Source organism: Geotrypetes seraphini, chromosome 7 (assembly GCF_902459505.1).
Source record: "Geotrypetes seraphini chromosome 7, aGeoSer1.1, whole genome shotgun sequence".
Classification (NCBI taxonomy): domain Eukaryota; kingdom Metazoa; phylum Chordata; class Amphibia; order Gymnophiona; family Dermophiidae; genus Geotrypetes; species Geotrypetes seraphini.
The window spans coordinates 37,521,403-37,535,969 of NC_047090.1; the positions used below are offsets into that span (position 1 = coordinate 37,521,403).

The 14,567-nt window shown below is 45.2% G+C and overlaps 1 protein-coding gene across 1 annotated transcript in view; it reads left to right on the top strand.

Annotated features, from left to right (window-relative positions):
• Positions 1–2,359: 2,359 nt before the first annotated feature.
• The window catches only part of PPFIA2 (PTPRF interacting protein alpha 2), a 447,553-nt gene continuing 435,345 nt past the window's right edge, over positions 2,360–14,567 (top strand). Inside the window, 2 exon segments of the mRNA XM_033951535.1 lie at positions 2,360–2,617; positions 12,401–12,651. Coding sequence (XP_033807426.1) covers positions 12,403–12,651 — 249 coding nt within the window. The 5' untranslated portion in view covers positions 2,360–2,617; positions 12,401–12,402.

Below are 14,567 nucleotides of genomic sequence, written 5' to 3' on the forward strand. Positions count from 1 at the left end.
CTCCTCATAGTGTCTGGCCTGGGGCATGGACCTCTTACAGCCAACATCCAATAGTAAACCTTATAATTGCAAGCTGCTAATTACCCCTCCTTTCCCCTAACTATGGTCATTTATAATTTTTTTTTTTTTAAACCTCAACATTATGCAAATCATTTGATATGCAAAAGCTATGATGGAGATGTGATGAGATGTGATAAATTAATTCAAAGAGATATCTAATGCTGAGATGGAAAAATTATTTTTTTTTTTAAAAAAAAAAAACATCATTTAAATATAAATTATGGCATGCAAAGAGAGAAACTACTGAAACCCTTTCCACAAAATGTCATCTTGCTTGGATGCCTTCAAACTCCGCACAAGATGACAGTGTTTTAAAAACCTGCATCTTTAATATGAAGTAAAAGTGCACAGCCTGACAGGTTAATGGATGGCTCCCTTACGGAAGGAAAGATACATTTAACTATAATAAACCAAGAAATGGCGTTTTTTTTTTTTTTTTTGTAAAGGCGCAATTTCAGCTTAGAATTTAGAATGCCATAAACAGCCATCACGTTCTGAAATCATTTACAAAATTGTGTGCTACAGAGAAACTTAGGGCTCCTTTTATCAAGCCGTGTTAGCGGTTTTACACGCGTAATAGCGCATGTTAAACTGCCGGCCGCGCTAGCCGCTAATGCCTGTCTTGAGCAGGCAGTAGTTTTTTGGCCAGCGCGGGGGTTAGTGCGTGATGAAAAGTTGCGCACCCTAACCCTGCTAGAGCGGCTTGATAAAAGGAGCCCTTAGGGCTCCTTTTACTAAGGTGCGCTAGCGTTTTTAGCGCACGCAGGAAATTACGCACAATGCTGGTGTTAAGGTCCAGCGCACGTGGCAAATAACCGTGCGCTATTCCACGCATTAAAGCCCTAACACACCTTAGTAAAAGGAGCCCCAAAACACAGATACGTGTCCCCTGATGAACTTGTGCGCCAGATTAACAACTGCAACCGTGCACCCCAATTTTCACCCCTTGCAAGTGTGGGTCGAGAGGATGAGCTCCGAGAGTTTCGTTGTCAAGAGTAGCGAGAAACGATAAAATGTAGCAACCTCCTTATTTCCATGCTCTCGAAATCAAATGCTCTATCACAGTGTTCTTCAACTGCCGGACCACAGACCGATGCTGGTCCGCAGAAATTTCCCACCGGTCCACAGGGCCGCACGTGCATCAGGCCCGAGACAGTGTTCTTCAGCCGACGGTCCATGGTGAGATTGATGCGGCGTTGTCTTCGGACCAGCTTCCTCAGTGTTGAAGTTTACAAAGACACGGGCAGCGGCTCCTATGCCCTTCCCGCACCGGAACTGGAAGCCTTCTCTCTGACGCCCATGACTTAGCCCAGTGTTCTTCCACTGCTGGTCCACGGACTGGTGCCGGTCCACAAAATAATTATTTTACACTTCTCCCTCCGTATTTGCTGTGATAGGGGATTAACAGAACCGCAAATGCAGAAAAACCGCAAATAACTTTTTCATATGTTATTTGCTGTTTTCTATTAAAAATCATCGTAAATATGGTGAAACCGCGAGTAACATTGTGGGAGACCTGGCCTGTTCCTGAAGGAGAGGCGAAACACGGTGAAGGAAGTGCTGGGAATCGGCGATTTTCTCTGTAAACGCTTGGAATCAGCGATTTCTCTAGGCAAGCTGATGTAATTTGGGGGGAGGAGCTAAAAACCGTGAATAATCGAAACCGCGATTGCTGAAACCGCGCATACAGAGGGAGAAGTGTATTTCCGCCAGCCCATAGGTGTCAAAAGGTTGAAGACCACTGCTCTATCACGCAGCTGATGCTGTTCATCCACCACCAGGTCCACGATTATGCAATAATCTAATTACCTGACAGAAGCTCAGATTATTACCCTTTAAAAACAGGTGAGAAAACTCACTCTCCGTTATACCCTTTTGGCAAGTAACAGCCCCCCCCCTCTCCTCCCCCCCCCCAGTATCGCCCTAACCTCTTGCCGTTAGCCTTCTGTCTCCTCAAATGCCCCCTCCTAACCCTTAACAAACATTTGCTGGGGAGGTGATCACGAAGCCGGTTAATATGAGCTTAGTGAGCTCCAGGCTGTCTTAATTAGTGAAGAAAAGCCACCTTTCGAGCTTGCATCTCCAGCTGTGTGCAGCCACCGTCTCCCGGCGACCCTCACTTCTGGATTGCAAAGCAATGCCTTTGCCGTTCCAGCTGTGCGGCTGATGCTGGCGAAAGGGGGCTACTGGTGCTTTAAGAACCGGCTCCCCCTGCTCTCCTCGAAAGAATGGACTCAACCGAGCTCTGCTTCCCAAAGCACAATTTCTTCTATGCCATTTTTCCGATGGACGCTTTCGCTTCTAGGTGCTGAAGACAGCAGGTACCGGAGGTGGGGGGAAAATGGCGCGATATCGGACGCTGCGCGCCTGCAGATGTTGGCCTCTGGGCTGGCCCTGAATTCGGCCTTTCTCCGAGAGACGCCTCTTGTGCAATTGATGGGGGGAAATGGTCCAGAAGTGTCCAGCTGTGTGATTCCAAACTGCTGCTGCTGTTCCCGCTGGCCGCGTTGCCATTGGATCAATTGAAGGAGCAGATCCGGGGGAAATAAGGCGCTAGGTACTAAACCCGCATGTCTGAGCGCGATCACCGCTGTTTATTTGAGCATAAGAAATAATAATAATAAAAAAAAAATGTGCGGTATTCCCCCTCCCCCTTTGTGAAATAGCGATGTTTCTTAAGAGACGGGAAATTTGTGACATCAACTTTTGAGTGTGTGTTTTGAAGGGCAGGACCTGCGAAGAAGGTTGTGGGGGCAGAATATACCCCTAATTATCAAGCTAGTTAATCCCCGGGATATTGGAAAGTAGCGCGGTATGTTTTAATGAGGAGGTATTTCATAGTTTTCCAACCACGATGGGAGGCAAGGAGTTAAATAGGAGGAGGAATTTGCATGATGTAATGCAACTGAGACAATGGTAAGGATTTTCCTTGTAGAATTACAGAGTGAGGTTACAACTGAGGTGTAGCAGAGAAAATCTGGAGTGGGGGGGGGGGGGGAATACTGAAACGAGATGGGTTTCTTCATAGTCTAACCAGGGTTTCTTGGCTCTGAATCCAAACACTTATTCTTATAAGGTGGAAAAGACCTAAATTCAGATCCGTTTAAATTCTACGTGAATTAGGGAAGGATCCCGCCAAATAAAACTGAGGGGTCCTTTTATCAAACTGCGGTAGGGGGTTTAACGCGCGTTAAACCGCCTGCCGTGCTAGCCGCGGCAGGCGTTAGTTTTTTAGCCAGCCGCAGGAGTTAGCACGTGATGAAATGTCCGACGCGCTAACCCCACCAGCGCGGCTTGATAAAAGGACCCCTAAGGTATGGCTAAGTGCCTTTTCTAGGAACGCAAAACACCATACCTATGACCTAAAATGTCGACTGTATTTTCTTTGTACTGGTTTAAAGGAAAAAAATGGGAAGGGGGTAAAATGCGGACCTGACGGACCTCGCGGATTTAAACCCGCAAGCCCTTAAAAAATCTGAGGTCCGTGCCGCTTGTAGTTAGTTTCTGGCTCTGACACTTTTCCCTCCCTATGCTGAGATGGATCCGTCAGCGCTAAATTGTCACCGAGGTCTGTCAGAGCCAGAAACTAACTACAGGCACGGCACGGACCTCAGATTTTTAAGGACTTGTGGGTTTAGATCCGCGAGATCCTTCAGATCCGCGTTTTACCCCTTCCCCAAAAAAATCCTAGAGCAAATCAAATCAAACAAGAAAACTGTGCACGCAAGATGGGTCCTCCATTAGGGGCCCTTTTACTAAGCTGTGGTAAACGGTTCATAGTCAGTGGCGCACGAGACACCAGCGCGCCAGCAATCCAGCACTGACAATTTGGCGCAAGAAAGAAGCGCGCCGCGGAAAAACTTATTTTTAAAGAGCTCCGACGGGGTGTGTGGGAGGGACCCCCACTTTAATGCATAGTGCTCACGCTGCTGTTGGGGAGGCTTGGGGGATTGGAACCCTCCATTAAAGAGAAAACGTAACTTTTTCCGATTTTGGGGGGGAAAAGTTCCGTTTTCTCTATAATGTGGGGGTGTTGTACCCTCCACACCCCTCCCCAACGGCAATGTGAACACTATGCAGTAAAGTGGGGGGTCCCACCCACACCCCCGTCAGCGCTCTTTAAAAATCAGCACTGTGATTGTCAGCGCTGGATTGTCGGCGCGCTGGTGTCTGGCGCGCAATTATCCCATCACCGCGGTAAACACTGGACATGCTCACCATAGCTGAAAAGGATTTACCAAAGGATGCGCTGAAGCATCCTAAGGTAACCTTGTAATCTGCAAGCGCAAACCATGCCCTAAAAAAAAAATCATTTTCATTTTTGTGCAGAGGGGCATGTCTGGGGTGGAGAGAGGACATGTGTGCGCTAATCCGTTAGCGAGTTTGCATTGCATTGCACTCGCTGATTAGAGCAGGATTAGCGTTTGAGCACTTGCCACCTACGAAATAGGGGCCAGATTCTCAAAACTCAAGGTTGCCTTTAACGCGGTCGCTAAACCGGTTCCAGTCGGTGTGGCGTGCATGTAATTTAGCGGCGGATTGTCGAAACGGCTTACCGCGGTCTTTTCCAAGCTTCCTAGCAGTCTCCGATTCTGCCATGCACATGGGCTTATTGGTATTTAAACGAGCACGCCGGTGGATTCTTCAACACTACTGAGTGATTCTGCAAGCGTCGGCTTTGGGCGACCAAAAATCAGCGACTGGTCCAGGAGTGCCGGTACTGTGAATAACGCTTCTCTGGCTTGTGTTTTGACTGTGGCTCATGAAACCCCCCCCCCCCCAAATAAAACTACATGAATGGTGTCAGGTCAAAAGCGCGCCGGGACAAAGGCACATGCAGACAATTGAGCGTAGCGCGGAGGTGCGTGCCAAAGAAAATTACTGTTTTTAGGGGCTCCGACGGGGGTGTATGGGGGGAACCCCCCCACTTTACTTATTACAGATCATGCCGCGTTGTGGGAGCATTCTGGGGGATTTGGGGGGTTGTAATCCCCCATATTTTACTGAAAACTTCACTTTTTCCCTGTTTTCCAGTGATATTCCAGGTTATTTTGTATCAGAAGAAAAATAGCTTACCAAAAAAAAGAAAAATCGCTCTTTTACGAATGCATAGCGCAGGTTTTAGCGCCGGTAGCGGCAGCAACTGCTCTGACGCTGCCGGCGCTAAAACCCACGCTATGCGTTTGTAAAAGAGGTGGTAAGTGTGTAGCCCTCAATGAAGACTAACGGCCTCTTTTACAAAGCCACGCTAGCGGCTGCGCTGCGCTAACGGCCCCGAAGCCCATAGAGAGTTAAAGGGCTTCGGGGCTGTTGCTGCGCGGCTTTGTAAAAGAGGCCGTAAATTGTTTAACTTGGTTTTTTTTACCAAACTTTTTCAAACCACCCTTCTCGTATTTTCACTGTTTGAGCATTCTGAAGAAGTGTCATGGAGCCTGGATCTTTACTGATGCACATTTTTGGAAAACACAGGGGGGGGGTAGAGTGTGGTGGAGAGAAAGACCTGTTTTTTTTGTTTGTTTGTCTCTGTTTGTAAATATATTGATGTGCCTTGGTTCTTAGGTTTAAAAATAAAATTTTCATAGTTTTTTTTTAGGAGGAAATCATTTTGAGTGTTCTTGTTTGTGGGACATAGATATGACTATTTATTATTACATTAAAATTCACATTTTCAATAATTCACTTTCAGGGGTCTCAAAGTCCCTCCTTGAGGGCCGCAATCCAGTCGGGTTTTCAGGATTTCCCCAATGAATATGCATGAGATCTATGTGCATGCACTGCTTTCAATGCATATTCATTGGGGAAATCCTGAAAACCCGACTGGATTGCGGCCCTCAAGGAGGGACTTTGAGATCCCTTAGATAGTACTTTGGGTAAGAAGAGATATGATGGGGTGTTGGAAAGTTCTCAGCCTTACCAAACAACTTCCTAAATTCCGAGCGTTATTTTGCCACTGTAGCTGAAAAGAGTGTTATCTTATTTTTATTAGGTGCCAATCTGCAGAAACGAAATTATATGTCTTGACATTGTTTCAGATCATTGATTGAACCATCTCCACGTCATTCTCTTCCTGGCTGGGCTGAGAATTTTTCAGCACCCCCTGGCAGTGTGAAGAGTTTCAGTCTCTGGTAACCAGAGTTGTGATTGTGATGTCATAATGCCTCATTCCACCAATAAGAGCCAACCTCATCAGCGATGTCACAATGGCTTGATTGCCCTATACTTTATTCTATTTTATTACATAAGAGGTGGTGCTGAAAAGTTCTCAGCCCAAACAACTTCCTGAATTCTGAGCGTTATTTTGCCACTGTAGCTGAAAAGAGGGTAATCTTATTAAGTGCCAATTTGGAGAAACAAAACTGTACATTTTTGACATTGTTTTCAGATCATTGATTGAACCATGTCATTCTCGTCTTGGTTGGGCTGAGAACTTTTCAGCACCCCCTCATATTTCTCTCATTGCCTAGTGACTAGAACATATTCTAGGGGGGTGAATTTGTTTGAAATGACGCTTTTGTTCTTGTTTCATCAGCACTGTCCACTCTAGCTTAAAAGTTGCTTGATTGCTGTTATGAGGGGCCACTGAAAAGTTCTCAGCCCAACCGATAAGCTCGGGGCAGTCTCCATCGAGGGTCATACATTGAGCCCATTCCGTCGAAAAAATACGGAACGAGAAAAGTGGAAAATCACTGAACTAAGGGGTCCTTTTACGAAGGCGCGCTAATCGAATGAGCGTGTGCTAAATGCTAACGTGTCCACAGAATATAATGGGCGCGTCAGCATTTAGTGCATGCTAATTGTTAGCGCGCGCTACATCAGTTAATGCATGCTAAATCGGCTAGCGCGCTTTAGTAAAAGAGCGGGTAAGTGTATAGACTGCCCCAATTTTGTTGGTTAGGCTGAGAACCTCGTATCCTGCTGTAAAATGTGCCCCAAAAGGGGCACAATCTTTCCGCAAAGGAAGCGTTGTGAGAGGGAACGCACAATCCTTTTGCGAAATAGCGAGCGCTCTTGAGCAGAAGAGTGCATAGTCTTCATGAAATTGCTCCTGAAGGGAAACATAGAAACATAGAATGTGATGGCAGAAAAGGGATATCGGCCCAAGTCTGCCCACTCAAGAACCCTCCCCCTTAAGCACTTCCTCGAAGTGAACCCACATGTTTATCCCATCTTTTCTTAAAACCGAGCACGTTGCTGGCCTCAACTACCTGAAATGGAAGATCATTCCAATGATCAACCACCCTTTCAGCGAAGTAATACTTCCTAATATCACCATGAAATCTCCCACCCTTGATTTTTAACGGATGCCCTCTTGTTACCGTAGGTCCTGTAAGGAAAAAGATGTCTTCTTCCATCACGATACGGCCAGTAACATATTTGAACGTCTCTATCATGTCTCCCTTTTCTCTGCGTTCCTCGAGAGAGTAGAGCTGCAACTTACCTAGACGTTGTTCATAGGAGAGATCCTTGAGCCCTGAGACCATCCTAGTGGCCATTCCAGAAGACAGGGAAAGAAAAAAAAAAAAGCCAAGGGGCCCTTTTGCTTAGCTACAGTAATAAATAGCCTCACCGTCTTCCTGCAGGTCTTCCTACTTTGAAGGTATCGCCAAAGATTATGAATTGTCCCGGTGTTGTTGACCGGATTGTTGGTCAAATACCTGTCTGCCTCAACAAGTGATCCCTACTACTACTAGTTATAATTTCTATAGCGCTGAAAGGCGTACGCAGCGCTGTACATTTAACATAGCCAGTCCTTGCTCAGAAGAGCTAACAATCTAATTTGACAGAGAGGACATCTCGGGGTTGGGAAGATTATGGTTGAGGAAATCATGCAGCGGGTCTAGGTATCTGACAGTAGTGAGCGGGAGTTAAGAGTTGAAGGCAGTTTCACAAAAGTGGGCTTTGAGCTCGGATTTGAATACTGCTAGGGATGGAGCATGACGTATTGATTCAGGCAGCCTGTTCCAGGCATATGGTGCGGCAAGAAGGAAGGGACGGAGTCTGGAGTTGACGGTGGAGGAGAAGGGTACAGATAAGAGGGGCTTACTCGATGAACAGAGTTCATGGGGTTGAGTATAGGGGGAGATAAGTGAAGAGAGGTATTCTGGGGCTTCAGAGTGAATGCACTTGTAAGTCAGCAAGAGGAGTTTCAACTGTATTCGGAAATGGATGGGGAGCCAATGAAGTGACTTGAGGAGAGGGGTAATGTGAGAATAGTGGCTCTCACGGAATATGAGTCGAGCAGCAGCATTTTGAACGGATTGAAGAGGTGAGAGACGGGTGCGCGGGAGGCCTGAGAGAAGCACGTTGCAGTAGTCTAAGCGTGAGGTGATGAGAGCTTGGATAAGGGTTTTGGTAGTGTGTTCTAGAATCAGAAAATAATAGTAAATATTGAAGGACTAAGGCCAGTACTGGACAGACTTGAACGGTCTGTGTCAGTATATGGCCATTTTGGTTGAGGATGGGCTGGGGAAGGCCTCAATGGCTGGGATGGTGTAGAGGGGCTGGAGTGAGCTTTGACGGAGACTTCAGGAGTTGGAACCTAAGCACAGTACCGGGCAGAGCTTTGGATTCTTGCCCAGAAATAGCTAAGAAGAAGAAAAAAATTAAATTGAATCAGGTTGGGCAGACTGGATGGAGCATTCGGGTCTTTATCTGCCGTCATCTACTATGTTCTGAGAGGAGAGGACGGATTTTGGTGATATTATAGAAGAGGAAGCGACAGGTTGAATCTGAGCAGAGAAGGAGAGAGAGGAGTCGAAGATCACCCCAAGGTTGTGAGCTGATGAGACAGGGGGGAGGATAGTGTTATCCACAGAAATTGAGAATGGTGAGAGGGGGAGGTGAGTTTAGGTGGAAAGATAAGGAGTTCAGTTTTAGCCATATTCAGATGGCGGGGAGACATCAAAACGGCAACGTCGGATGAAAAACCAGAAGACAGGCCCTAACAAACTGTTTCTCAAACTTTGTAAACAAAGTGTGAATATCGGTAACCACCATTCACTTTGGTACAGGCCCAATTCAACATCACCATTTCACTCTTGATTGTGTTGCTTGCACACTGATTGTGAAAAAAGTGCATCTATTAGTAGAAAATGCTAAATTCAGCTATATAAGAAGGCTTTCTTTAAGCTGATATGAGCCATAACTGGTAAATTACTAGCAAACAGAATGTCGCTTTGAAAGTAGAAACATGGGAGCTGTTTTAATACATAATTTTTCTGCTAATGCCTCTCCAGCACACTGGATTATATTATAACTTAAATCAAGACATATGTTTTTAAGGTGTACTGAATAATCTAGGATGTTCACAAGTCTGTTATAGTGTTAATTGTACACCAATATCAGCAAGAAATCACAAGAACATCCATTCAGTGGGTTTTTCCACACCGACTTCATGTTCAAGGAGTGTTGCGTTCCCAAGAGGGTTTATGCAGACTTGGTAATAGTAAACAATCTCTTAATGGAGTAGGTCAGATGCAGAAAGGGTGCATTTGAGTTATGCTTTCCTCACAAGCAGGATCAGATATACAAGGGGGTGCTGAAAAGTTCTCGGCCCAACCAACCGCTTTCCTAGATTCTGAGCGTTATTTTGCCATTGTAGCTGAAAAGAGTGTTATCTTATTTTGTTAAGGGCCAATTTGCAGAAACAAAATTCTATTGTTTTGACCTTGTTTCAGATCATTGATTGAACCGTATCCACGTCTTTTTCTTTGAAGACGTTCAGCCTCTGGTAACCAGAGCTGAGACTGTGATGTCATAATGCCTCATTCCACCAATAAGAGGCAGCCTCATTAGTGATGTCACAATGGCTTGATTGTCCTCTACTTGGCTCTCTTTTATTACATATGAGGGGGGTGCTGAAAAGTTCTCAGCCCAACCAACCAACTTCCTAAATTCTGAGCATTTTGGTTTCACTGTAGCAGAAAAGAAAATCTTATTTTGTTAAGTGCCAATTTTCAGAAACAAAATTCTATGTTTTGACATTGTTTCAGATCATTGATTGAACCGTATCCACAACATTCTCTTCTTGGTTGGGCTGAGAACTTTTCAGCACCCCCTCGTAGAAGAACTCATAGGTCATGATTGGGTATAGAGGCTGAAACAGAACTCTAGAGTGGATGCATCCTTATTCATCAATTTGTCTGACTAGCACTGTTGTTTCTTATTTTTCGGGTTATGCATTCCTGTGTACTGTATGATCATATGTTTGCCTATTATTTGTCAGCACTTTTTGTGGTGCATTATGGTCTTGGAAGGCTGTTTTGCAAATATTTCAACAAAATAGAAGTTAAGCAATTGTTGAGCATAATTTCCATAATCTAGGCCAGGGGTAGGCAATTCTGGTCCTCAAGAGCCACAGACAGGTCAGGTTTTCGGGATATCCACAAGGAATGTACATAACACAGATAGAATGACTTACACTCCCTCCTTGGTATGCATATCTCATGCACATTCCTTGTGGATATCCTGAAAACCTGACCTGCCTGTGGTTCTCGAGGACCGGAATTGCCTACCCCTGATCTAAGCCAAGCAGCATTCACATTGTTGGAATTCTGGGAACAAATTCCTGTTTCTAGCAATCCCTTTTAAATGCGACGCATTGGTTGAATGAGGCATTATGACATCACAATACGAAGGGCTGCTGAAGAGTTCTCAGCTCAGCCAAGAAAAGAATGATGTGGAGTCATGAAACTTACAAGCTCTTCCACACTTTTCATTTAATATCATATCATTGAAACAAAGTGTCAAGAAAAGTGTGGAAGAGCTTGTAAGTTTCATGACTCCACATCATTCTCTTCTTGGCTGGGCTGAGAACTTTTCAGCAGCCCCTCCTATTGTGATGTCATAATGCCTCATTCAACCAATGCCTAAGAGCCAACCTCATTGGTGATGTCACAATGGCTTGGTTTACCTATACTTGGGCCCATTTACTTGATGCATCTGCCTTATTGAAAGGAAAAGTGTGGAATAACTTGTAAGTTTCAAGGCTCCACAAACATCATTCTCATCTTGGCTGTGCTGAGAACTTTTCAGCAGCCCCTTATACCTTGAGCCAGAGTTTGACCTAGTGGCTAAAGCACTATTCTACTCCCAAGCTGCCAGTGGTCTTAAAAAGCAAACAAACGTAATTTTGCTTAAGAAACATCCACGGCAGTAGATTTGCTGTAGGAGGCTTTTTAGTTTTGACTGGGGCTGTATCTATGGAGACTGTGTTGGACTTTTGCACAAGGCATGATGGAGCATTTCTACAGTTCTATATTGTTTGTGTTTTGTTTTAGGACGACTTATGACTGTTCTCCGCCCTGGATCAGGGCAGGTTTTAAATAATCAATTATAAACCCATATTGAAAGTTCCATCAGCCCTTAAACCCGGCTTATCTGGCTGATGTACTGATGGTCCAGCTTGAAACAGAGTGCTTTGAAAGCAGCTAGGCCTAATTGAAACAAGTTTTTGACGTATCTAGAGGCAGCATAGAGCTTTTTACTGCCGCTGTACGCCCAGAGCTGAAAGGGCGTTTTAGGAGGAGTGGTGAGGGCGGGTTTGGGTGGGTCACGGCCAACCTAGACTTCGTCATACTGTAAGTATAACCGAAAGTTTCACAAGGCTGCTTGGACAGAACTTATACGTTGTGACTTAGGCGATCTAAAAAACAGGTCTAAATGCCCAGAAGGTGACCAGATAAGCACTGCAGACACAAAGAACAGACTGCTACATGCTCCCCCAGTAATCACTGACCCCCTCCCCCACCATAAAAATCAGAATAAAAATGTACATACCTGCCTCCAGAACATCAGCACCTGGCATAGGAAAGCCTAGTAGAGCTGCACAGAGGTGGCTTAAGTAGTCTGGGGGGGGGGGGGGGGCTAGTGAACCATAGAAAGGAGGTCCCAGGCCCATAAGCCACTCTAACCACTGCATTCATGATGGAGAATGTGAGTCCACCAAACCCTACTGTACTGCCATATAGGTGGCACCTGCAGCCATAAGGGCTATTGGGATTGTAGACAGGTGGGTACAGTAGGTTTTGAGGGTGTTTATGGTGGGGGGGTCTCACCATGACCTACAAGGGAGTTGTGGTGAGATGTTTATGTGGCACCCTTTTTGTGAAGTTCACAGTAGTGCCCTGTAAGCTGCCCTACTACTCTGTTGCCATGTCTGGGTGGCCAGTCCATCACTTTGCTGACCCCTCCCATGTCCAAAAGGTCTTGTTCTAGGCGTTTGGGACGTGGGATGATTTTTTGGACAAGAATGGGGTATAAAGAGAGGCAACTTAGCTGTTAAAATGCACTTCTCTGTGTGGTTTATCTAACACCATATTTAACTTACATTAATTTTCAGAAATGATGTGTGAAGTAATGCCGACTATCAACGAGGACACCCCGCTGAGTCAAAGGGGGTCCCAGAGCAGTGGCTCAGACTCGGATTCTCACTTTGAGCAGCTGATGGTGAACATGCTGGATGAGAGGGATCGACTCCTGGATACCCTTCGAGAGACGCAGGAAAGCCTGGGGCTTGCGCAGCAACGCATGCAAGATGTCATTTATGACAGAGACTCGCTGCAGCGACAGCTTAACTCCGCACTGCCGCAGGTATGTCGCGTGAGTCCGTTCCACTATAACCTTCAATGGAAATCGGTTATCGAGGTGTGGGGGGGGGGGGGCGGCGTTGCTGGCATTTCTTTGAAATGGAATGATTTTGACATCTGCTTTGAATTGCCTTTCAATGCAACATAGGTACTTGGAGGGCCTCAGAAAAAAATAGTTAATGTCTTATTAAAGAAATGACAATTTTTAACGAGATAAAACTCTTTTATAGTTTATAAATCTTTCCTTTTGGCTAAGTCTAAAGAGATTCCACAAGGAAAACAGCAGCACAAACACAAAAGAAACTATGGAATTGATGATCCTATCAGAAGTAATTGCTGCTTTTTATGGGGACAGGCGGGGATGGAAGTAATTCCTTGCGGAGATGGGTGGGGACGGAGAGGATCCTGGTGGGGACGGAGAGGATTCTGGCGGGGATGGGTGGGATTTCTGTCCCCGTGCAACTCTCTATTCAGCACCCCCTCGTATTTCTGATCATTTTGACCCCCTTAAGTCCTCTTGAGGAACATCAGAGAAAAAAAATGAAGAATATTTTTGGAGGTGGTGTTAACTCATTATAATGAGCTACTTGGCATGTGATATACTAATTGTTAAAACCAAATTTGGTTGCAAATTTTTGCATTCATCTTCTTTATTGGCATATTATCCGTATTATTACTGTAGCGCAGCTTGGTAAATACTGTACAATAGAATCTCAGTTATCCGGCACTCAAGGGGATCGGTGGATGCCAGAGAACTGTTTTTCTTGTTGTCTGAGAGCTACTGTATAATACAGTACTGTATAAGGAGTATCTGCCAGATTTCAATTCCCTTCCACCCCGAAACACCAGCGCGGCAGTGGCCCTGAGCCGCAAATCCCCTCCCTTCCTCCCTCAAGCTCAGAAGCAGCAGAAGCAGGTGGTGGTCTGCAAGAGGCTGCTGGTGGTCAGCCTGGCAGAGCCTTTCCTCCGACGCGTGACCTAGAGAATGATATGGAGCCATGAAACTTACAAGTTATTCCACCATTTTCTTGACCCTTTTTGCTTCATCTCATATCACTGAAGCGAAAAGTGTCGAGAAAAGTGTGGACTAACTTGTAAGTTTCATGGCTCCACATCATTCTCTTTTTGGTTGGGCTGAGAACGTTTCAGCGGCCCCTCCTATTGTGATGTCATAATGCCTCCTTCCACCAATGCCTAAGAGCCAACCTCACCGGTGATGTCACAATGGCTTGGTTTCCCTATACTTGGGCCCATTTGCTAGATGCATTTGCCTCATTGAAATGAAAAGTGTGGAATGACTTGTAAGTTTCATGGCTCCACATCTTTCTTTTCTTGGTTGGGCTGAGAACTTTTCAGTGGCCCCTCATCTGAAACATCTAATAAGCACACATCGGAACATTTAAATAACATAGATGTGTCTTCTCAGATGCCCCCTCCTAGTTCTGCTCCCCCACCCTTAACAAACATTTGCTTTGTCCTTCAGGTGATAATGCGGTCGGTCAATTTTAGATCCCCAAACTCGGATAAAGCCCTGAATGTATCTGTGATAAGCAGTACAACTTGTGGTGGTAGGATAGGAAAATTTGAATGCTTATTATTCAACATATCTATACCTACATGAGAATACTTGGCGCTTTCCCTGAATTGATAATATCTGAGAAATATAGGCATCCCTTTTGGTTAGTACAGGTATTTTCTATTGATTTAAACCAAGCTGGTAGTAGCTGATATGATATTACCATCAGGTGTAATATTCTAATAAAGTTTCAGAACTGTCTCATTGAGCAAGCAGAGTGCTGTTTTCACCCAGGTAACGATTGGCCCCTTGAAGAGCAATAATATTTACCTAATATCTTCAGCATCTTCTGATCTTCAGCTATTGTGTATATCCTGTAGCACACGGGATGGGGGTCATGTACT